This window comes from Lepisosteus oculatus, chromosome 12 (genome assembly GCF_040954835.1).
Source record: "Lepisosteus oculatus isolate fLepOcu1 chromosome 12, fLepOcu1.hap2, whole genome shotgun sequence".
Taxonomy (NCBI): Eukaryota; Metazoa; Chordata; class Actinopteri; order Semionotiformes; family Lepisosteidae; genus Lepisosteus; species Lepisosteus oculatus.
The window spans coordinates 16,103,207-16,129,054 of NC_090707.1; the positions used below are offsets into that span (position 1 = coordinate 16,103,207).

The 25,848-nt window shown below is 37.2% G+C and overlaps 1 protein-coding gene across 3 annotated transcripts in view; it reads left to right on the forward strand.

Annotated features, from left to right (window-relative positions):
- myo3b (myosin IIIB) overlaps nucleotides 1-25,070 on the forward strand; it is a 120,773-nt gene extending 95,703 nt beyond the window's left edge. For all 3 annotated transcript variants that reach the window (XM_015358857.2, XM_015358859.2, XM_015358862.2), the window contains 4 exons: nucleotides 13,223-13,332; nucleotides 13,710-13,756; nucleotides 14,215-14,379; nucleotides 24,989-25,070. In XM_015358857.2, coding sequence (XP_015214343.2) covers nucleotides 13,223-13,332; nucleotides 13,710-13,756; nucleotides 14,215-14,347 — 290 coding nt within the window. In that variant the 3' untranslated portion in view covers nucleotides 14,348-14,379; nucleotides 24,989-25,070. The remainder of the gene's footprint in view (nucleotides 1-13,222; nucleotides 13,333-13,709; nucleotides 13,757-14,214; nucleotides 14,380-24,988) is intronic.
- Nucleotides 25,071-25,848: the final 778 nt, after the last annotated feature.

The window sequence follows — 25,848 nt, forward strand, 5'->3', positions numbered from 1 at the left end:
GACTTTTTGGGGAGCAAGAGCTCCAAGCCACGTTATAACTTCTCCAGTTTGGAAATGAGTGGTGGATGAGTATCTGATAAAATCTGTGTTTTATATAAGGCTAGAAGACTTTCCTCTAAGTGTTAACTGCTACCTGTGGCGTTGCCCTTGTTAAAACGTACTTCATGTACAAATGTAATTCCACTTTCTGGATGTCAATTTAAATATGAAGTGACTCTCAGTGTGAGGTACTTAGTAATGTTCTGAGATATATAGAATAATCACAGTGGGTGCAAGCATTGTAATTTGAAAAACAGGCATGGCTTTGTGCCTGCTTTCAACAAAAAAGCAATTTTAATACAGCTGAAATCACTAGCAAAAAATAAGAAGTGTTAGTTAATAAACCTTTGCTTGACAGAGGAGGATATGATCTGAAATGTATCTCTACCTTTTTGTTTTTTTCAGACAGTTGTAAACAGGATAGTGTTAAGAATATATCAAAACTGACTTAATGGTTTATGAAAGCAGAGCTGCTTATGCTGACAGCCTTTTGAAGATTATGGTCATAATATACGTGCGTGTCGTTAGAACAGCTGAGATAAAGGAAAGGCACTCTCTGAATTACTGCTGCAAGAGGAAGTGTTCATGACAACTGTTTATGAACTTGCCTCAAGAGGTAAAATAAAATCAGAAATAACCAACACTTGGAATATAGGCTCTGTGAGCCTTTTAGCCTAAATATAGGGTACCAAGTCTAGCTGCAGATGTAAGATGTAAAATAAATTTTTCAAGGGACTATATTTTACATTTTTAAATCAGTGTATGCATTGATATAAAACAACATAAAATTGGTGGGTAAGTCAAAAGATGTGTTTCAACTGTCTGAAATTACTGTTCTGTAATGTAACAACTTCACTGTGTAAATTTGTTATAGCAAAGTCTGTATATATAGCATATACAGTAGGAAGCAATGCAGCAACACTTCAGGTTCAACAGTGCCAAAAAATGAAAAAAAGTGACTCTTCTCTTGAGAAACAATATTGATTTTATAATACATTCTTGACATTTTTATTGGTGTACTGTTCTATGTGACTATGAACAGGTACTAAGTAAAACAGAGTGCGGTACTGGTATTATTGCATTGAATTTAGCTGCTAGTTAAATCAAGTTTATTTTGATGTTATTCAAGATGACAATACTTGCTAATATGACACCTTGTAGGCATGCATTCTTTTGCACGCCTCATAGGACTGGCATATTTGTCAGTCTTTCCTGGTCGCTTTTTCTAGTATCCACTGCAAACGGGCCGTGCCCACAGTTTTGTTCAAGTGGGTATGGATTCCCAGATCACGTATCTTGCTCAGACTGCTGCTGCCATATTCTTCAAAAGGTAGCCGAGATGCGTAGAGGTTCCTCTCAAAGCCAATGACTTTCTATGAGCAGTTTTAAGAGATAATGAAAATTAGATGAAAAATATAAACCCTCACTATTTAAACACTTTTTCGTGCAATGCAAAGGGTCCATTATACAATTTTTTTCAACCATGTATCAAAAAGCCTTTCTAAACATAGGCTTTGGGTTCACATTTGCAATGGAACATTAAACAATTTTGTATGCATACAAAGCAAATTCCGAAGACGTATTACAGTAGAAAAGTTGTTGTGATGTGTTTTGGTATGACATGCTTCAGAAACAGGTAAAAAAGGATACTGATGAGTATTGTTAAATCGCACCTTTGATTAGCTAAATGGTGCAGATAATATTGCAGACCCCTGAATATTCATACTCCTGTCATTAGGAATATTCATGTATTCCAGACTCAGTAACACTCATCCTGTCCTCAGGACACAGGCAGAGATGGTGTTAATGTTTGCACGGGGATATTGTCTCGTTCCTCCTATTTCAGGCATAAAACTTTGTAGGATTTTCTAAGTCACTTCTGGCTTCACACTGGCATCCCTAACCAGCATCCTTCATGCCACTTGTCCCTCCTTTAGAGCAGGGCAGTCTGATCGAACTTGTGTCTGGGTAGTTATGTTGCACATTCCGGTTCTTAATGATTGACTTACTTAAAGAGATAAAGAACCTTCTCCTGCGCATCTTTACCTCATCCCTCACAGGTTTTGAAAGATCTTTTCATGGTTAATTTGATGGTCTTTACGGAGACATATACATTTACTCTGAACTCAAATGATAAAAACCTCATTAATTACACACTGGCAAAGACCATGAAACTAATTTTGTGACCTTGCAGACGAAACTTTTTGCACCTGGATTTATTTAGTGTTGCCATTGCAAAGAGGTGAAAAAACTTACGCAACTGCCACGTTTTTAAATGTCTCTTTTTATTTGCTCCGACCAGCATTTTTTAACTTTACCACGTTGGAGCAAATTGTGGAAATTGTAAACACAAGGCTCTAATTGAAAGTGTAGAATCTTTGCGCAGGAGTGAATCATTTTGCAAGGCACTGTATATATTGTGTTTGATATACAGTACAGGGGATTTATCCATTTTGTAAATATTAAAACATTAATAATTTAAGTGTCATTGTAATGTGCTGTGAGGATATAACATGTGCCAAGAGCATGTGGGCTCTATTCAGCGTGTTTCAAACAAGCAAATGTTTCTGATTAGTGTGCGCTGTCGGCTCCTAGCAGGCTCCAGGTGGGATGTCTGAAAATTACAACACTACCGCACCTTAATCACAGCAGGGGCAAGACCAGGGCCTGAGAGCTGACACCACTGTTGTGCTCTGCGCAGGAGTTCTCTTATTAAGCTTCCTACAGCGATACCTGTAGATACAAATAATTCTGACACCACTTAACTCGTGACCTTCTCTCTCTTTCAATTCATTTCACCATCAGTTCAAAAATGCTTTACCCTAAAGACTACTATACAGCAACTGCAGCTTCAATAAACAAAATAATTCAGTTCTTATTAAAAACAAAGGGCAAGTGCTATTTCTTTCTCTTTGTGGTGAAATATTTCTTTCCATGAAAATGTTTATCTCAATTCATTGAAATGTCTCAGGTGTGCCTGTGTTTCTTTAACAAGGAAATTATAGGGCGAGAGCTGGGGAGAGGAATTTGATGTTGGATGGATAGGAAGTCTTAACCTTAAGGATGTGGGAGTGTGGAATTTGGTTTGTTACTGTCTTCTTTAATCCTCTTAATGTCAGCTACAGCAGTTAACAGGATATACTTCTGAACTACTTATCATCTCTGATAATAATTCATAATTCAACTTTGTTAATCTCCCGAAAACATAATTATGGAGTGAAGAAACCTAAACCAACTTACATAAACCATACACCACACGAGGAGAAATAATTAGGAACCCGACAAAACTGATAAAAGAGCCTGCACACTGCTTTTCTATACACACTTATTAATTCCTAATATAGCAAGATATTATCATCCAGTGACATCTAATATCACCCTTGTATTGATATTCTAGAACATGCGTGCCAGAATTCCTGTCACATAATTCTTTCTCGGCATTAGTGAAAGATGAATGCCCTAAAGCAGATTGAACCCTGATTATTCATTATAATTAAACACTAAAACCTAGTACTCTTATGCCAATTTAACAAAGTGTACTTTTATCACACTTTAATTGAATCAAGAGATGATACATGACATTCCCAGATGACCACTGAAATGTTTACTGTAATTATAATTAATATCTAATTTATTTGGCTGTCACTTTTATCCAAAGCAGCTTACATTTGCATGCATTTACACAGCAAGATTGGAGTAATTCTGGTGAAGTACCTTGCTCAAGGGTACAACAGAAGATTCGTACCAGAGATGTGAACCTGCAACTGCCTATGTACAGAAAAATGTGACAAAAATAAAGTCCAGAACTCCTAACCACCTGCTCCACACAGCTGCATTAGTCATGATCTACAAAAAAAGGCACTTATCATTTGTATTGAAATAAAATCCACTGCATATCATTTGTTGATATCTTGAAATACTCTTGTGAAGGACAAAACATGTAAGGCTAAACTTTCTAAAGGAATATATACCATGCATCAGATAATAATATCTACCAGTCATGGCAGCAGACTTATAGATTCATGACAGGAGATTATATATAGTTATGTTTTTACCCTTTAAAGAGGATAGGTGTTTAGCAAAGTGAGGATATATTCAGAAATGACCTGTAAAAACTGCACCTACACTGTATTGCAGGAGACAATGCAGACAATGCACACTACAGTGTGCTTTGAATTATCCTGTCTGCTTCTTAGGCAAAAGAGGTCACAGTGTCAGATTGATCCCATGATCTGGAGCTCTCTGATCTCCATTCATTTAGTTTATTTTTCTGGAATTTTTTTTCTTTGTTTGGCAGATCCTGTACAGCATAAACCTGATGGAAATTACAAAGTGATCATGTCTGTATATGATTATTTAAATGATGTTACTCGTTTTTGAAGCATGTTCGTAGTCAATTTGCATGTTGTTTGTTAATGCTGTGCGTCCTTTGTACGAAGGATATGATACAGCTTACGAAATGTGTAAAATTCTATTAAATATGTCCCAGCCTAAACAGGCATTGTTTTGAAAGAGGCTGACATATTCTTAGAGGTTTATATTGCCTAGAACTGATGGAATTAATATGTATTACAGGTTATTTTATTGACAGTGCATCTATATCGCAGAAGTAGAACCTCAGTAATGGACTTTAGCCTTTGATCATTAAAGCACTTTTAAGATACAATATACTGTAATGTGAATACTGTTATATGAAAATAACAAACAGCAGAAGAACACACATTCTTGCAGTTTGGGTTCCCCGAAATATATTCTTCTTGACAAAAAAACAGAATTTAAGCTTGTACTAATCTGGTTTAGGAAAATAATTAGTAAAAGAGTATGTATGTCTGAAACTGTTTGCACATGTGCACTACCCAGTGTGTCAGCATAGTAGAGTTGACAAGATTAGTATTTTCTTGGTCTTTTTTTTTCCTCAGGAATATTCGCGATTGTAATCCTCAGAGAGGCTTAGCATATGAACTTGACTCTAACCCTAATCTTTAAATCTAATTATAAACTTGCCATAACGTTACTAACAATAAGCCCATACCATAACTTTAATACCTTAGCCCTATTCTATACCAGACCCTAAACGCAAACCCTAATCCTAAACCATATACCCCAACCTTTCACAGCAGTACAGTATTTCCTCATAGAATCAACTTTGAACAAACCAGAGCTTTGAATTAGTTCTGTTGTCTAGAATTGTCTTCCCTTTTACTTTCATGTGTACTTTGATTTAGAAAGCAATCATTGGAAAAGATGTGCTGCCAGCTTTCTTTTTTTTCTGACTGCAGGCAACATTTGAATCCTGTAATTTATATTTCCTTTGATGAAAAATGAATGGCCAGCCCTATCTTTGCTGTTCATTGCTACACAACTACATCCTCACTACCTGGCTATATTAACTGGTTGCGGACAGTCAGGGCAGTTCCCTTATCACACCAAGTGTTTTTGTTTCTAGACAAATGTGTCAACGATTTGACACTGACGGCACTCCGTTCCAGAGAACATCAGTTAATGACATGTACTAAAAGGAGTTTCTCCACCCTGACATATCTCTCAATTTCAGGATAGGTGTCCTGTAACAGATGTTACTAACGCCATTTCCAAGTTTGCATGTCAGTTTTCATGTCAGTTACCCTAAGCCGGCAAGGTCGGTAGTGTCTGATCCACAAAACATCTGGCCAATGTGAGGGCTTGTATGGCGATTTCAATTCAGTTCCATGCGAAAAACTTTATTCATCCCCAGAGGGGCAATTTAAGGAATGGAGGTTATTTTGGGGGAAAAATTAGATTTACATGATGAACACTATCTTATTTTTAACCAAATCCAATCAACGTGCTGCTGTTGAAGACTGTTTTTCCCCTCATAGATTTAAAAAATGAAAAAACAGCCCATCACCTTATGTGTAATGAGAACATAAGAAAGGATACAAAGGAGAGGAGGCCACTCGACACATGTAGCTTGTATCGTTGCTAATAACTCAGTGATCCAAGGGTCTCATCTAGCTGCTTCTTGAAAGCAGCCAGGGTTCTGGCTCCATCAACATGGTTAGTTTAATTGCTCCATTCTCCCACAACCCTCTGTGTAAAACAGTATGTTCTGTTACCTGTTTTAAAGTCACTACTCTTTAGTGAACATGTCTGTTCATTGGTGTGTGGGTGTGTTACTGTCGATTCTGAAAAAGTCCAGTGGGCAGACTTTAAACTCAGCATTTTGAATGAATTAAACTGGGTGCCCTTTGTCGTCTTCTCTGTTCAAGTCATTATTAGGATCAGATGTGATGGTCGCAGTTCCGCACGGGCTCGTGCCCCCCGCCACCCGTTCCGTCCCGCACACCTGGGGTAACGCAACAGGGCACCAACCGTGTGAGCTAAAGGAGACCTCCCCCAGCCCAGGCAGCTGAGGTCCCTGCTACTCGCAATGAGGGCGCCGACGTCACCGTATCCGAACTAGCTCCGCTACACAGACGCACTTAGACGTTACTGTGAACTTAATAATGATGAATTTTTCTCCAAGATTTTAAAAGTGCTCTTCAGAAGTGCTATGACCAATGTGACTCTGTTTGGCCTTTCTAAAAAAATAATCTTTTTAAAAAATAGCTGAGTAAGCAGTGGATTCAGATGATTGCTGCTTATAACTGGATGGCAAGTAACCAGGAAATGTACATTGCTGCAGAGTGTATGTGCCCTACAATGGGCTGGCATCCAGTCCAGCCTAAGACATGTGGCCCCCCCATCCTGTCCTTCAAGTGAGGCTCCAGGCTGTGGCTCTCTTGCTAGGAATAAGTGGCTTTCTGATAATGGATGGAAGGATGGATAAATTGCTGTATTGTGTTTCAAAGTTCCGTCCATCTTGTGGGTAAGTGAGACAGATGCTGGCACAGCGTTGACATCCACCCATCAAAGCCCAGATTAGATACACCTTTTGATTACAGAGCGCATTATTTCATTGTAAAACCATTTTTAAAAATGCATGCCCTTGCCTCCCCTCCCTCCGGTCAGACCCACAGATAGTTTACAAAAGAAACTTGACAGGAGCCAGGCAGAGGACGTAGAGCATTTAAACATTTTCTCAACATGAAGGATTGTTTAAAAGTCTAACTTAGCTCTAATGTCAGCCAGATGATTGATTTCAGTGTAAAATATTGGTTGTTAAGTAACAACATCCTCTGTCTGCTTTAGTGCAAAACAGATGCAGGAACTGCCCTTTCGGGTATTATCTCAAGAACCTTGTGATTTTTGCAGTGTGCTTTATAATTTAAAGCACATGGGTTGCCATTTAACAATAATGTCCAAAATGAAGACATAGGTAATAAATCACAGAGCCCCAGAATGCTCTGGAGCTTCTCTTGAAGTTTTTGCTGTTCTGTTCTGTGCAAATTCAAATTGTCCTGATTGTGATAAACAAAAAGCAGCCAGGGCACTGAGCTTGTACTTGGCCGTGTGCATCTGTTTGTGTGAGAGAGGCTGAGTTCTGGACTGCACATGCCTCATTTAGACATCAAAGAATTACACTGATGATTTTTCCTTATAATCCATGCCTTTTGGTGCAATGGCCTACTCCATCTGAATAAACAAAGCCCAAGTGGTTAACTGTGATCTGGGAGAAATCAGGTGATCTAGGCACGTGGTGCGTGGAAGAAAATCAATAAGTCTTTCATTTCTTCAGCTAAAATCCCTTTTAGCAGCTCTTTTATGTTGTTTCTGAAGAGCATTCTGATTTTCAAGGGATTTAAAAATGGTATTTAGAGATGTACTGCAAATCATCAGCTTTCTTTGAAAATGAAAGAACACCTATCTTTAAAAGAAATTTGACTCTTTTTATCTTGAAATGCAAACATTTACAATATGTATCTGGGAGGAATGGCAAAGTATTCTGAGTTTATTTTCCTGCAGAGGAAAATCAATGTTACATTAATAAAACACTACCTCTTGCTTTTGCGATTTCTTGAAATGCTCCCGTGTTTCTTTTATGATTGAAAACAATTCCCTGCCCCCCCACCCCCCATGCCTTAATGAATAATTAAGGCAGGCATGGCTTTGGACAAGAAGTGTAAAACCTTCACCTTTGCCAGACAGGGGAGCTCAGGTTTCAGGCAAAAGCAAAGACAAGTTTGATGGTCTCAGCCCTTTTCTGATTTCAGCAGATTCTGGAGAACAGCGCATCTCTGGGAGTTGTGTGGATCAAAAGGCAGGAATTTCCTAAACAGAAGTTTAGATATAAAGACTGACCTGTTCTCTGATTTCCTGCATGCTTTAATCATTACAGGTCAGACTGGATAAATAGGAATATCATTTTCCTCCTGGACTTCACTTGTGGGAAGAGCTACAGTATTCAAAGGATCCAGTTTTCCTCAGAACTCCTACAGAATTCTACGAGCCAGTACAGCATCGTAATGTGAATGCTTGTCAGTGAGCTCACACATGTTAGAACTTAATGCCATTACTCTGAATTTAGCAAAAAAGCTGAAGTGATCCTTTACATGTATTATTTTATTGTTGGTAGTAGTTCAGGTGGGTAGCTGCGTCAGCATGCGTAGGCTGCAAAGGAACAAGTAATAGGTTTATTCCATGCTGAAAAAAAGAAGAAAGAGAACACAACGTTTCGGCCGTGGAGCCTTCTCACACCTGAAGAAGGCTCCACGGCCGAAACGTTGTGTTCTCTTTCTTCTTTTTTTCAGCATGGAATAAACCTATTACTTGTTCCTTATTTTATTGTTGAGCTGCTAGTGGGGTTAGGGGCTAGGTGGATGCTGCACATTGGCGGTGATGGAGGAGAGTCCCCATTACCTGTAAAGTGCTTTGAGTGGAGTGTCCAGAAAAGCACTATATAAGTGTGAGCAGTTATTATTATTATTATTATTATTATTATTATTATTATTATTATTATTATTATTAGTGATATACTAATACTTACACAAACTAAGCAATATTGCATATCGTCAACATATTCTGATCAATCCATTAAAATTAAACTACAATCAACATATAAACTGAAATGTCAGCGCCAGTTAGTTTTTGAATGTTATCTTTTTTGCTATTTTAGCTATTGGGCCCTAGGTAACATTACTGTATTTATTTTAAACGTATACTTTTTTGTTCTTTTATCTAAACGGCATTATTTGATTTATTGACCTGCCTTCCATTTTTTAAGGATATTATTTTAATACTTCCTATAATTTTAATACATGTAGAATGAGCAGTGTGTAGGTGTTGAACATATGCACAAGGCACTTCTATAATTACTGATTTCCGACAGGAAGATCTCACCTGTGAATATGATGTTGGTGTACTGCAGCTGCAGTATGAATCCTTGTTCAAAGCAACCAGGAATAATTATAGACGATTGAATGCTTTGATGTGATTTCATGGGAATATGTAATTTGCTTAGCAAACCAAATCCAAAAGGCATAAGTAGTGCTACATCTCTTGTCAGTTTCTGAAGTTTGTCTTTCAGAAGTGTAGGTGCGGAATTTAATGATATTCCCAAAATGTATTATATTTCCCTGAAAATTCTTAACCTTTTTATTGATTTTATATTCATGTATAGCTGTCTTGCATTCCCCATAATAATAATTTGAAGTTATTTAGTGTGTCTTAGCAATGAAAAGCACAGAAATGGGTGAAAAAGTGTACCTAAGCTTTAGAAACCTTGATGTTGTTTCGTTGTTGTTTAAAGTACCCCCTTCCTTGAGTTTGACTTTTTGACATACAGTTTTCCGAAACACATTGCAAATGAGGCCTTCAAAGTTTGTAATAGCAGGAAAGCTTAAAATGTATATGTGTCTAAAGCTGGTTGTAAATAGAAACCTGCTATTTTGTGAAACTGTCTGCTGAGGTAATTAAATAAAATAATAACATTAAATAAACTGCTATTTTTAGTGGAGAACCACTACAGTTCAGAGAACAACATGGACATTCCAAAGCTTTGCTATATGCAAAATCTACCTAGTCACCAAAGAACTCACCTTTGAAGTTGTAGGATTTAGATATATCGAGATCTGTTTTTAGGTAAGAACAAAGTACTTCAATACTTGCGGTTTTGTTCAAGGTTAAGGACCTGAGTAACATGAATTAATGACTGAATGGAGCTATTCAGCTGAAGATAGAGTGAGATGAGACAGAAACTTACATGACAAATATAACCTTGTATTAAGAAAGTCTTGGTTTAGTGCAGATCTTTGTATGTATTCAGGGCTGGACTGCCAAACTAGGTGAATGATACAAATTATTCCTCAGTTTCTTAATCTCTTTTGATTTCTTTTTTTATTGATGCAAATAGTAATAACAATTTTTAAGAATAAAATTATTTTAAACATGCAACACGGTCCTGAACCTTTAGATATGTGTGCAGGTTAGACACAGGAACTGAGTGGCATTCAGGGTCCCTGAACCTAAACAGAAATAATCCCAAATAAGTGTACAAATGACATCAATGAACACACCTATTGTATGTATTCACGGTTTTACAAATTGTGAAAAAAAATGTGCTACTTTTTTCCAGGTAGTTTAAACAGAAAACAGCTTACAGTTTAGGACACATATTTAAAGGTCAACCTGGCCTGTCTTTTTCAACATTATTATCAGCTATTTCCTATACCAGGGTTTGATGCTTTGTGGAGAACAGAAATGGCAGTAGAAAACATTTTGGCAGGATTTTATATTGAAAAGCAAGAAGACATTTCCCAATTTAACAATAAAGGGGTAAAAGATTGTTGTTCCCAGTTCTGCAGATTCTGATATAAAGGTATTGATCTAGAAATGTATGGAAACTGATGAACAGTAGCATGTTAATCCATGGAAAAAACACCAGATTAACCCATAAAAAATGCTTACATCTAAAATGCCAATTGTTATAAATAAGCATATGTATTTTATTCAGACTAAGCAATAGTCTTATTAATTTTTTTACATTGTGTTGCATACTTCCTGGTGGCAGAGTGGTACAGTGGATAGCATTGCTGCCCTGGGGTTCAATTCCTGGGGTGCTATCTGTGTGGAGACCTCAATTTGATTGGGTTTCGTCCCACAGTCCAAAGACATACTGGGAAGTTAATTGGCTTCTGGGAAAACTGGCCATGATGTGAGTGTGTGTGTGTGTGCCCTGTAATGGACTGGCGTCCCGTCTAGGGTGGGTCCTGTCTTGTGCCCGCTGCTTGCTGGGATAGGCTCCAGCTCCCCTCCGACCCTGTGCTGGAAGAAACTGTTAGAAAAGGAAAGGAAGGCTCTTTGTAATTCCAAAACGATCAATTTAACTTGTTTAAAACTAATTCCATCACTATAATAAAATAAAAAGTTATTCTAAGGGAACAGTGTAATAAATAGGAATTTGTTAATAATGAGACAGTATATATATATATTCATATCTACTGAGATTTAGTTATCTGGGAAATTCATGTATTTTTTACAAATTGTTTGAGCTGTGAGAGATAAATAAACTAGCACATCAGAATTATGCATATAATATTTTCTTAGAAAGACACACAGGCACACACCAACATCCATTTTCCATACAGTTTTACTGTAGATATTCACAATGCCACATAGATATTTTGTAGCAATGGGAAAATTAATTGAAACAAATAAAGTACCACAGTGGAATTGCTGTTAATGATTACTCATTACTTGGCTTTATTGCTGGGTGATATTGATATCTTAAGAATGGTGAACTGAATTACTGGTAAAAAAAAACAGATTGAACGAATTGCAGTGCCATAACAAATACTTTATTACTGTATTAGGTTCATATTTCACTGTTCCACGGAAAAAGAAATTGCACATACAAATCATAGTTTGGGAGCCTTTTACTGAAATCCAGAGTAATTTTAATTGAACTTGGAGTCCTGTGCGTGAATTATGTCTTTGATGCTGTCAATTTCCATTTGGTCATTGGGGCACACTGACATCAAGGGATGAAAACACAGTTCATTTGTACAATAATGATGGTCCAGGAAATGTACATCTTGGTTCCATTTTGTTACAAGCTGGCCTGCTGTTTGACTCAAATGAAATGCCCTGCCTCTGTGTGTTTGATAGCCAGGAGGACTCTCAGATCTTACCCATATAATCCTGTCTGGAGTGTCTATTTCCATCACAGAAAATGAACTGCTCTCCAGGAAAAACATCCTCCAAGTGCTCGCATTTCTCTACAGACCCATCCGGAACAGATATACAGTTGGGGTTAAGTGAAATTAGTAGCGATAGACAGTACTTTTCTTGTCTGTGGCAGCACAGTATTAATAACTTCCACCTTGACGACTCAGCCATGAGTTTTTTTTTCAAAAGGATAAAACAGTAATTGTAGTATGTCCTCGGTGTCTTCTGAAAGAAATGAGAGAGATGGGACTGTTGTAAGTAGTAGCAGCAGTACAGTTTTATTTTTAAGCACTTTTGAGGAAACTCAGAGTGCCGAAATGCTGGCCTAAGATGAAAAGAGTGAATGGCTCAGAATACTGAGTGTACACATTCTTTTGTTAATACACACAGAGGATATAATCACTACAAAAAATAATATCTCCATTTCCGTGTATACACTATTTGATTCTCTGTATTAGGGGATTGTGTGCTCATCTGTTGACTGAATGATAATATTTGACTTGTTTTATTATAAATTAAATTAAACCAATTTGAAAAATTGTATTCCTTTTAGTGGAATTATGAAATGAGATCGTGTTGCAAATGTTGTGTAATTACCTTCTAGTTAATGTGTCTTTTTTAAAATACATTTAGGGGTATTAAAAATTATAGCACTTCTCAGATGTAGCAGGTGGCATTTTTGTCAGAGTGGTGTTTTACATCTTCCAAATTAATAGAGCTACAGTATTCTACTCAAAGAACGAATTCAATCTTAATTCAAAACATTTATTATCCATACTGATGCCTGAAATTTCATCACAAACTTTGTTGCGCTCCTTAGTGAAGTCAATTTTTTATTTTATTTTTTAAAAAGGGAAGCACACAATAGAAATCATTGTTAATAAAGTAAGGATTTAATCCCTTTCGGTTTCCATTTGAATTTACGTTTCTAGCTGTGTAGATGAATGAAAATGTGGCTGAAAGAATCCGTGCAAGCTGTTTCTGATGCCTGAGTAGGATTTTGTGCGGAGGCCCATTTCTGGGGCTCAGCCTGGTGCTGGTGTAGGGGCTGCGAGGCCGGTTCTGGCTGGCAGTGTCTCACTGTCAGGTTCTTGTTCAGGTCCAGACAGGCAGGGCGAGCAGAAGCAACAGAGAACCCCTCGGCGCCGGTGCCAGCAGCCCAAACTGCTTAACAGCCCCGAGGACAGCCTGTACTATAACCAGTTAAATGTGAGTTCAAAGTAGTGATAAAGCTCTTTGTCTGACTTTGTTTCCAGATGATAATACAATTAAATATACCTGTGCCAGCCCCTCCAGCCCCACCCCCACGATTTTTTGCCTCTTGTCTTGAACATGTGCTTATGCTCTTTATCTCTTGCTTTCATGTCAGGATGTCTGCCTTCACGGTGAATAATTGATGTGGTTTATCAAAGCTGAGCAAGATGCATGCTTCATCAGGCTCACTTGAGCCCTTTGATCAAAAAAAATTATGCTGTGACTTCTGATATTATCAGCATCTGCTTGCATTCAACACAAAATCACTTTGAATTAAAAATTAATGACTTGCTGCTCATCTTTTGACTGTGTGCTCTTGGCCCTTTCCTCAGAGAACTCTGGATTATCAAGGGAGCAAGAGGAAGCCGAGAAAACTTGGGTAAATAGCTGCTTTCCTAGTTTCAGCAACTATAAACAGAGCAGGCCCTTTGTGGAATTAGAGAATTCTATGAACTTAAGAAATGGAAAAACAGGCTTTATTTTTCATCAAAAAAAACATGGGAAATTGAGTGCAGAAATAAAAGAGCTTGTTTAGCTACTGCTTCCAATTTTTCCTGGAGAACTGCAATAGCATTATATGCCTATAAAGTCCCATTGTTAAATCCTTGACCCTCACATGTTAAGAAAAGTCTGGTTCGACAGCATGGGCCAATAAGAGCCGAAGAATGTCAATTGTTTGCTGCTTTATCTGTGTACACCACCCTTTCTACGAATTCAACAATTAACATTTACACGCTGTCTGATTAACAGAAAATGTCAGACAGCTTTGGTGCTCTACCTTTTACAGGTTTTGTGTTGTAGCTTTGCGAGTAACTTTTTTTTTCTCCTTTGTCGCAGCCAAATCAAAGTCCTGGATGGAGAGGATGAGTACTACAAATTATTGTCAGCTGCAGAATCTATCCCTAAGGAAGGCAGTTCATCCAACCCTCCTCCCACTCTGTCAAGAGGGCCAGTATTTGCTCAGAGCTAAGACTTACAGCTAATGCACAATGTTAAGTTTATGTGAGTACTAACCACAGCACTGACAAAAATTGGTCTCATTACACAGATTTATTTGCTTTCTCACTCAAACAGATTATCTCACCCTTTTACCTCAAATAAACTGTTCCCCAAGCTGGATATCTACTACTTAAGTGAAATACTGCTGTCAGTGAGTTTTACTTACCATAAAATAGTTGTTTTTTTCATAGAACTTTGTGATAAATTATTACATCCTGTTCATGTTCATCAATAAAGAGACTTATTTTTCCTAGTAGTTCTGCTACCTTTTTAGGGGCTAGGACATGATACCCTCTTCACTTAATGTCCAGAATTTCCTACCTAAAATTGTATGGTCCATCCAAAATCTTTCGTTAAAAAATGAATGTAAGTCAAGTTGTTTTTATGTGTAGCGAGTCGTTCTGTTGACAGCAGTGGGGGATTTGATGTTGCAAATGGTAAGAACGCACAATCAATGAAGACTACATTCCTTGCCTTTTGGTAAGACTGAAGTTTTAGCTGTGTAACTTGCTTGAGTTTGTCTTCTGTCTCTGTTTATTCATGTTTTTGATCAGGTTAACAGAAATAATTCTGGTACACGCAACAACGCGATAAGTAGGACATATGTTCCATTAATAAATTAAAAGTTAATGACAATGTGTATTTGCTTGAAAAAGCAGCATGTCCTGTAGTGCAGTGGGATTCAATATGTGAGAGACTTTCAGAAAGTGTTGTTTTTTGTAATGATATCCCAGTCTGTTCCTCTTAAAAAAAAAGTTTGTATTGAAAATCGACTCTCGCATTGATAACTGCAAATGGTCTTGATTATTTAATTGTGTTATTTATAAAAAAACCTATGCAACATGTTGCTTTGTTATGGAATAGCTTCCTAGCAACCAGTTTGAGAATAGAGTACACAGACTACCTTGTTTTTCAGCAGTCAGACAAAAAAAAGGCTGAGGTCATACAGGAATGGAACAGAAGTGATGTTGGTGTAACTTTTGTAGCTGAATATCCAGAACACGAAAGGTACAATATTTTCTTTATTTAAATATTATTTGGTGAGCTGATTTAATTTAGTATTTTCTAAGAAGCTGTCAAAACTAGGCAGAGAATGTGAGTGGTAAGGTACACAGTGCAGCTTTGGAGTGTAGAATCATAGAATTCTAGATCTTTGGGTGTAACAGGTAGCACATAGCTACACAGGTATTGTTTAGTTTCATCAGGTAGCAAGTGGAGCAGATAGTAACTGCATCTCTGCCTAGAGATGAGTCATGTGTTGTGTCAAGTGACAATAGAGTTTCCATTGTATTTGCTATGAGTTGCTTGACAGTTATGGCTCTGTGTTAAGCCATTGTCTGGTTTTTGACACCTGACAAAACATTTTTGAAAACCTGTGAATGATGCACAATAGTGTATAGAAAAGAAAGTGTAATCTTGTTCTTAATGCACTGAATGAATGTATAGATAGGGAGACTAAGTCACATATTTTGGTTTCCACTGTTTAGTTACCTGTAGGAACAATGTATTCTAAAGGAAATGCAAAGAAGTATTCAATGGGTTCAATGTTAAACACATTTTTTGGAAGTCTATAAGAATGTCTACGGGTTTTTGCATAGAAATGTATAAAGTATAGAAAATGCCACAAGACACACATGAAAAAAGGTCTCTTGGGAAAGATCAAGAGGTACAGGTATGATGTATCTTTTTATCTCGGGGAATAAGCAAGAGGATCAGGGCTAATTCATTTGTAACAATCAATCCTTTTTTTAGACCTAATGGGCAATAGACGCAGACAGGTGTCTGCTAATCTTATCCATATGGGCTGGTCAGGTCCTAGGCTGGTTTTTGCAACATTTTCCAGTTTCGCAATGTTTCCCTTCAGAAGCTAAACCCGCTTACATCCCTCTTTAGTGTGATCCCGGAGGACTTCAATATAGTTTCTTGCACCTCCTAGTCAGCCCGGTGGTGCTCACTGTTGAAGAGTAAGGAGGTTGCTAAGCTGCTTTCCCACACACAGTGTCTGAGAGAAGTCATGGAAATTTTCAAGTCACAGAAAATTAAATACACTTTACAAAGACTAGCTTCGAAAGTATACAGTATAGCAACCCTCAATACTATTTTATGACCAGATCTGTCTTTCTTGTTGGTATAGTGGTAAGCATCCCCACCTGTCATGTGGGAGACCAGGGTTCGATTCCCTGACGGGGAGTCACTCTTTTAGGGCAGAGCGGTGGCTCTGTGGCTGAGGATCTGCATCTGTGGCTGGAAGGTTACTGGTTCAAATCCCGTGGCCAGCAGAGGAATCCTACTCCGTTGGGCCCCTGAGTAAGGCCCTTAACCCCAACTGCTCCAGGAGTGCCTTATAAATGGCTGCCCCTGCGCTCTGACCCCAAACTTCTCTCCCTGTCTGTGTGTCTCATGGAGAGCAAGCTGGGGTCTGTGAAAAGACAAATTCCTAATACAAGAAATTGTATATGGCCAATAAAGTGATCTTATCTTTTGAATAAGCAGTATGGTATTCCTTTTTTAGTATATTTTGACAAGATTTATCTTGCATATACATTATGGTAACCCTTTATGCTGTGCTATGACCTGATCCCTCTTGAATATAGAGTATGACACATTTTGGCATACTATATTCTGGCCAGCTCCTTCTTGCCTCAACTTGTATTTTCTTTACAAAATATAAATATTTTTTCAAGATTTTCCTTTTTTATTGGGATATGCAGTCGCATTTCTGTTGGAATTGCTTCATGTGTCTGATTAGGTTGAAAACAAAAAATAAAATTATGTGCTGGAAAGAAAAGCAACAGTAAATATTTTTGTAAACATTCAGTAGTGTTTAATGTGTCCAATATGTACACAATGTGAACCTAAAATCACGACAAATATTAATCACTCAAAGATAATTTCACCAGTACGTAAGAATTAGTATTGTTTTAAACTTGTTGAAACCCCTTTGCAAAACACCCCGATAAATCCTATCCACTTATAGATGGTAATTCATTTTCCAATTGCTACATTACTAATCTCTACAAATAATTTTGTTTTTAATTGCTTTAAAAAAACATCATTACTAGCAATAGCTACAGAGACAATATTAATATAATTTATGTAGAATATACTCCTTTCTTTAAAATTGAATTGTTTTCTGAAAATCATACTGCAATTATACATGATGTTAAATCAAATATTGCGGCAACAATAAATGGACTTTCAAAGGTTAGGGGCTACGTTTCCCAAATTGTATTTTAAGTGGTAATGTGTGCATTCATTTTTTTTTCATTCTGTTTCCCCATTTCTGAGCAATCTTTTGCAAGGTGTGTACCTTTAAATGTCTGGCATTAATGGAAAGGATACAGTGCAGAGCATTTTGAAAACCACCCTGTAAAAATGAACAGTTGACTATCTTAGGAAAGTCTTGTCATATCTTTTTCTCTACCTCTGTCACGTGAACTCACTATTTTACGTCTTAAGACTGTGAAAAAACAAAAACAGATCCAATTTACATTTTCCCCAATGGCCTCTATCTAAACAAGTAAAGGGGTGGACTGAGTTCAACAACAACTTAAGTTACCTGTACCTTTCAAGGAACATGAAAAGTACAGTGATTACAGCTAGACAACAGAAGCAAAGACAATGAAATTAAAGTATGTGCTTGATGTGTAAATAGCAACAGTTTAATCAATTTAGACAATGATGTGGTTCTGCACAAGGTTCTGTTGCTGATTATGTAGAGTCTGGTCTGTGGTTGAGCAGAGAAGATCTTGGGTTAAGAGTTGGACTATACTCATGCAGAAACTCCTCAAAGAGAATTTAGAGCTAGTCCATTCAATGTCTTATATGTGAGCAAGAGGACAGTCACCTTGGTGACACTAGATTGAAACCAGTCTCTGCTAAAATGTGTGCCACAGCATCTTACTGAGTCACAAGATCATCTGGCAGGGGAGCAAATGTAAATTATCACTTTTTCACAAAAGGCTTTAGAAATGCATTCTTTTTTCAGAGACATTCACAAACATGCCTATCATGTAAGTCAGTGAATAACTTCAGTTTGGCCTTCTGTGAATCATGCGAGGATATTCATTAGAGAAAGGAGAACATGGTCATTTATCTTGGTGATTAATGGCTGTATCGCAAAACCATTTTCCTGATTTGTTTAGTGAAATAGTAGAGGTTCAGTTGGAATCATTGCAGAGCAGTTATTAAAATAGTAAAACAGGGTGGTGAGTTTATTTGTTGTGCTTTTAATAATTTGCATATCATTTACTGCATCTGAAGTTTATTGACACCCCAGGGGCAGAAAAGAGATTTTGATCTTAATAGAAGAAGTGTGATGATAAGAATGAGAAACCAGCCTTTCAAACATCCATAGGGGACTAACATGAGTTTTATCTTGACAGCAGGATTGTGGACTAAGTCAGCCTCAGTTGCTACAAAAAACAAGAGATTTTGTTCACGTACAGTAATTACAGTATCTCTGGAAACCTAGGTTTTCAGTTGGAGCTAAGATTGGTTGTTTTTCTGGACACTTGTAACAATACAACCCGACAAAAATGATTCTTAAACTGATGTAAAAAGTTTAGTGTAATATTAAATCTACTGTTTTTTTGTTTTAACTTAGGCTGTCTGGAGCTATATATTATAGCAGCATCTCTCCATCTGAAACAGATGAGATGTACAGATTATATTATAGCATTTGCAGAGGAAAGAGGTGTTGATGGTGTGCCTGTGATTTGAACTGAGAGGAAATGTGTCACATATGAGATCTAATCCTGAACATCTTTATTGAATAGACTTTTACGTCATAGTTTTTTGAGAATGTGAAGGGAAGCTTTTCTGCAGGGCGGGGGATAATAATTAAATCTCACCAATGCCTGGTGCAGTTGAGGCTTGAGTAGGCATTCAAATGAACCATTATACATGCTTGAGTGCGATTTTGTTTCGTAATGGAGCCTCTCATTGGGTTTGGACAAACACCGAGAGCTTGAATGAAGACAGGTGGTGCAACCTTTGTCAATTTTTACCACCCTGTTTTCAACACTTGACATCCGTAGTGACAACATGGGCTTGCACAAAATGAGAGCTCGATTTATGTTTCGCTTCTGAATGTCGAGAAATAACACCTTTTAAGGAAAAGAGATTTAATCTCAATAAATGCCAAATGCTACAGGGTAGTAACACATCTGCATGTTTGTTAATTGAGACAATAATAAAGTTAGAGGAAACCTTTTGTCAGGACTTCAAAGATGAGGCAATGTGTGTACTTTTGCGTGTTACTCTGAGATTTTGGTGAAGCTGCTGGCCTGCTGTTTCTTGAAAGACGCGCATCTTTCTTTCAGCTGTCAAAGAAATTCCTACCTCTGCAGATAGTGTGCTAATTAGAATATTCCTTGTACATTATTCCCTTACTGAGGATATTTTTTTTTCTCCGTAAAGAACAGTCTAATGTAAAATAGGTCACTTCAGCACCCTGGAGTGCATCTTAAAAGTACACTGCATTTATTAAGTGTGATCACGCTCCCTAGATGGTTTTGACCCCTTTTTACAATGCAAAAAGAATTCAATAAACCCCATCAGAATTGATGGAGAGCTGATGTAAATGACATAAGGTGTATTAGGGAATATATATGTATCCCTGCCAAAGTAGGAACCCCATCTGATGCTCTACGTGAACAGTGCTGGAATTTTCAGAGGTGCTGGATGAAGGAGAGAGTGTGTGTGAAAGGGTGGGGACTTCTCTGCATGTCGTTATGTGCAATAGGTAAGAATTCAGAGCTGGGATGTTGTACCTCCAGCAGGTACTTCTCAATAGTTCTGGAATGTTTTGGTTCAGTACCTACAGCTAAGCGAGTGAGGACTCTGGTGTCATATAAGGCTTACAGGAAACACCTGTGGGAAACTGTAAGGTACTCCTGCTGCAAGGCATGAGCAGCTGCAAAACAAAGTGTACCGTAAATACCACGGGCAAACAACCGAGAGCAGACCAGAGATGCATTAGTGCAACCACCTGTTTTTTATACATCTTTAATAAATTCTGGTTCCTTTAAATTTCCACAATAAAAAGTGCATTTGCATCTGGCTCAAAAGGAATGGTTTTTAATGTGGTGCCGATTACTCACCAACATTTTTATTCCTTTTATTTTAACTACTTGCAACCAGCAGAACATTTTAATTAAAATGTGTGTGGTAAAGTTTCGCACTGAAAGGTGTGTGGAGCCCTGAGCTGCTGTCGCAGGCTACACGGTTGACAATATTTACCCACATCTACAGATGTTTTCATATTTTTTACTAAAGTAACAAAAATTAACCAGCTTTTTTTCTCAGAGTACAAAGAGAAACCTGCACCTTGAGTGGAGATTCAACTTTGAATAGACACTATCATGCTACTGTCTTAACTCTCTAAACTTCCTAAAGAAATAAATATACTACTCTAAAAGTAATACATTTCTCAGATATAGAAGTTCAAATAAATTATATAACTTAACTACAACTTAAACACTGATTTTTCCTTTTGATGAATTTAGGTAGCATGAAAGTACTTAATGATAGAGTATCTGCCTGTTAATTTGTTTTAATTATACTTGTATGTTGAGCCGTTGCTGCTCCTTTTAGTTGGCATAAACTCACCGGTGCTTTCATAACTTCACAAGCTTTGTGTTATGATGTTCTTACTTTGCTAATGATCGATGCTAATGAAAGTGACGAGCATAAACGCCAAACAGATGTCAGGAATCGGAGGTGCTCTGTGAAAAACATATTCAGCAAAGACCACATTAATAAAGAAGTTGGTTGTGATACTGGAAAAGATAAAAGACTTAGTCAAATGTGAACATCAAAGGCTAGTTAATGACAAGAGATGCCATTAGGGTTAGGGTGGCTTTTGTTTCAGCTTCCTCACACCTGCAATTTGTTGTGGGCTAAGCCTTTCTTCACATAACTGAATTGCTTTAATTTGCATTAACACAAAGTAGAAGCAAAAGAGGATAAAAGCCTGAAAACTTTAAAAGAGTACCTTTCTTGAGATGTTTTTTTTTTAATCAGACCATCTAGATAATGAATGGAATGTTCTCTCTTGCACTGCTTGTTCCTGTATGGGGGTGCCCCTATTGTTGGGGGTCGAACCGGTGTTTGTTACAGGGTCTGGTATTATTTAGGTGAAGGATAAAGTCGATAAAGAAGGACGAGCATATGGAAGAAGTTTTTTTTTTGCGCTTGGCAATTGAACATGCTTGACAAAAATCAGAGCGTGAAATTCCGTTTAGCCCCCTCGCAGGCTGAGGATCGAAGGGGTGTTTAAAGACTTGGCATGGCTAAAGGTGTAACCTGTTTTGTTTGGCCCCAGTGTTTTTAACACAGATGGCGAGACCAGCTGCCATTTAGTAAACGCTGGGGTAGTAACAGTGTGAAAAGTGGTGAGGTCTTGTTTTAGGTCAGGATGCAAAACGAGGAAATCTGTCTTTCTACTACTGCCAGGAGGCAATTTAAAATATCACCCATTGCTTTAAAAGTAGCAGAACGGTGAGCAGGGTGTGAGGGGGGTGGGGGATGCAAATGATAAATCGCATTTCAGACATTTTATGAATTAATGATACACTGCAGGTGTAACCATAAGTATGAAAATAAGAATTAAAATGCGCACTTTTAGTCAAATATTTTTCCTTAAAGCAGCTTTCAACACATGGGGGTTGGGAGGTCCAGAAATCTTAAACACATTAGTTTAAATGATTGCTAGACAAAGCCTTATATATATAAATACTGGTATTTTTGATGATATGACTAGAATTCACCTTAATAAGCTTATGTTTAGCTGTTAAAGCCATATTCACATACCCTAGAGTGTTGCAGTCTGCAGTATTTACAGTGTTCCTCAAGTTGTAGGATTTCTGTGGCCTGAGGATGTACTGGTTTACAAATAGCTTTACTTAATGCCAATATACTAATTTACATTAAAAAACAGTGTGGTCTTTCATATGCAAGAGCAAGTAAAATTATGAAAAGGAATTCAGACAAAACATCAAACGGGGGTCTGTGGCTCATCTTGTAAATCCCCAATCAATCAATATTCAGCAAGACAATGATGCAACTGCACCCAATGACTGATTTGCTAACAGCAGACCTAAAGATGAGAAATAACTGGTTTAAAAAGTTACCACTTGGCCGTAATAAAGCAGAAACCCATCAATTGTTTAAGTCAGTATAGCCAAGAAAAAAAAAATTATCAGGTGACTGAGAATTTCATGTGCATTTATATAACAGAACATTTCTCCTGTTTCATTCTGTTTGAACATATTTCTTTACTTGCTTGTATTGAAAACCAGCCCAGGACAAAGTCAAAGTTAATAAGCAGGACCATTTTGAACAGTGCAGTGTTGAATAGACAGCAGCCCTACGAGTCAGTGCTCTCTGTCCTGTTTGGTGGTACAGAGTTGTTCCCTTTTTCTGCATCTATTTGATATCCTGCTGGGGAACAAGCCTTTGATTTGACAAGAGCTTTGTTCCACCCAAAGACCTATTATATGGCAAGAGGGATCTTTTGTCCCAGATGAGTAGCAACAGCAAACAGAAAAGATATTAAAGGCTAAAAGAAAGGAGATGTTTAGTTCCTTTTAAAATAAAGGGCATGTTTACCGTCTTTATTACTGCTGTTCTTTAAACCATTTTCAGATGAATAATGAAGAACCATAGTATTGTGACACATTTACCATCTCAGAAGCATTGCAGAGACATAAAGGTTACAGGAGGCTTGGTTGCTTCTGTGACATAAGAAGTACACAGAAATGCATAATTCCTTCCCCGGGGTCCTCTCAGTGTCAGATTCTTCAAAATAAAAGTATGTAGGAATATTTGCCGTCAACAACGGCACTGCATTCTGCTGGCATTTTTTTCCCATTAATGCTATGAAGATTTCAAAAGCTTGGGATGAAAAGCGCTATCCATTTGAAAGGAATTCTTTAAAAAAAACATTATTTAACATATGCCCCACCAAAGATGACCATGGAGTCTGGGATTCAAAATAAAAATAACACAAAATGGCAGATGATTCAGAATTGGGGATTATATCATTAAACAAAAGAAGAAAAAAAGGTTCTCGATAATATTTGCCGTATGCTGATGTTTTAAAGCTGTTAAGGCATGTTACAGATTGGGACAGAACCAGTTTATGTTGATGTATAAACACGTATGTATAAAAACTGAAGTTATTCATTTCTTTCTGATCTCACGTGAACAGGCAGGCTTTGACCCACGCAATTATTAAGGGCGAGACAGAATCCAGTCTTTAAAGGCTAAACTACCACACACATTGTGCACTGGGTTAAGGTGTAATGACCTATCCCTCCTCACTTGACCCCAGGGCATACAGCACAGTGGCTTGGTTTGGATCTTAAATATGCAGGCCTGATAGGCCTCAAAGGTAAAAACCGTGGTATCGAGTTGCACAGAAAATCTTGAAAATTAGAGAGACCAAAGTTAAAGCTCTTCCACGTTGGGGGCTGTGAACAATGGCAGCTTTCTGCTGGAGTGCAACTTCAAAGGTCTGCTGAATGACTGCTCTGAGTTATACTTTGTTGTAGATCACTGAGGAAATTCACAGATGTTGTTCTCATACTAGACACCATTATAACAGTTCAAGTACCCAGTAGCCTCAAGCGCCTTTTACTGAGCAGAAACTAGTGCAAGACAGATGTGGGACCTGCACGATGAATGAGAAGAAGAGGCTTCTCGCTTGGAAAGTCCAGGGAACAGAATTTTAAAATAAGTGAATGTTTTTAGATCACTCCACAAAGCCTTACAAACAGCACTCGTTTCACATGTTTCAGCAAGACTTAAACACAAGATCATCTCTGTTGAAAGGTGGCTTAAATTGAGTACATTGTGGGCTTGTTTTGCATATATGTCTGTATTATTTGTAATAATATAGTGATATTGTAATACACAAAACATACTATGTATAAATAAATGCCTTATGTATAAACATCGAAACAAATAAATGATTGAGCATGGCAAGCAGAAGCTTTTGCTGCATACAATTTTATAAATGTTTTTGTTAGAATTTCCAATATATATAATTAACACAATATTATTTATACTGTTATACAGATCAGTTGTTCCAGTGATTTTGATTTTTTATTCAGATATGTTTATTGTGTGAGATTAAATTACACCATTTTCAAAACTTTGGCTTTCCCCATTAAATATTTTTGTAGTATTTGTGTATTTTACAACATTTTCAGGAACTAATCAAAATGTGCAATTGACATTTGTGTATTTTGTGGCTTCACCAGGACTTCATTTGAAGGGGGGAAAAAAAGCTTAATTTTCAACATGTTTTTCTGTTTCAACACTTAATGCTTTTTTCCCTCACCTTTTAGTTTACACTGCCTTGTCAGCTTTCTGAAAACTATATGGGCAAACTACACAAAGATTTTGAAAACAATGTCACCACGCACAAACGCTAATTCAACGTTCCTCTGCTGAACTGACCAACCTGCTGTTACAGAGGAGTCTATGAGAAAAAACATATGATTCTATCCTGGGCGCACAGTGTCAGTGTGTATAGTTTTGCCATCTGTAGTTATCATATCTGTCTGAGCTGTACTTATCTGTGCTATCATCTTTATTGTTGCAGGTTGCCTGTTTTGATCCTGTGGTCTACCAGCCAAGAAAGACATAAATGGTGCCCCATTCTTGTTCAGGACCTTCGGAAGATGGACACACTGATTCTTCTTGTTCTTAATTAATTATTTCAAAGTTTCTGTCATTCAACTTATAACGTCAATATTTAAGGTTTTAAGGTAGCTTTATGATCAAATGAAGTCCAGTCTGTATTTTGATTTGTCTTTCACAAATGTCAATATGATAATGTTCTAGATTTTGCCATATTCACATCGAAAATGAAAGATTTTTAAATTGATCATAAATGATAATAAATAGGCAACAGCGATATACATAAATAGTAGGTAGATAGTTTTGACATTATTTTCTTCTGCAAATGTTTTCTACTTCCTAGTTCCTTTATGGACTACTTTCTAAACTTGTGTGAGTGAGAATGGAGAATAACAAGATCATACTTTGGTAACAAAGAAGCAGTGTCATCTTCTGTTACTGAAAAGTATTTGAATATTTTAGATAATTTAAAGCCTTTTCTTGTTAATCAGCAAAATTGTTAATCAACAAAAAAATTTTGTTTGTGTCATTGTAATTAGAATGTTTGTACTGTTTGTGTAGTACCTTTGCTCTCTCTCTTCCTCACAAAGGAGAAAAGGTTTATTCCTAAAAAAAATTAATGGAAGTAGCTCTTTAGTCATTTTTCTGTACATGATTTTCCATACATATTTTCTTACTGTATCTGTAGTGAAGCTGACTGCAAAGTAGCAGCAAACACAAACTGATTAACAGTGCTTCAAGGCATTTTTTAGTTTTTAACTGTTATTTTTCTTTTAGTTTTTTAGTATCATGTATTTGGAAGTGTTATTTTGCAGTGTCTGT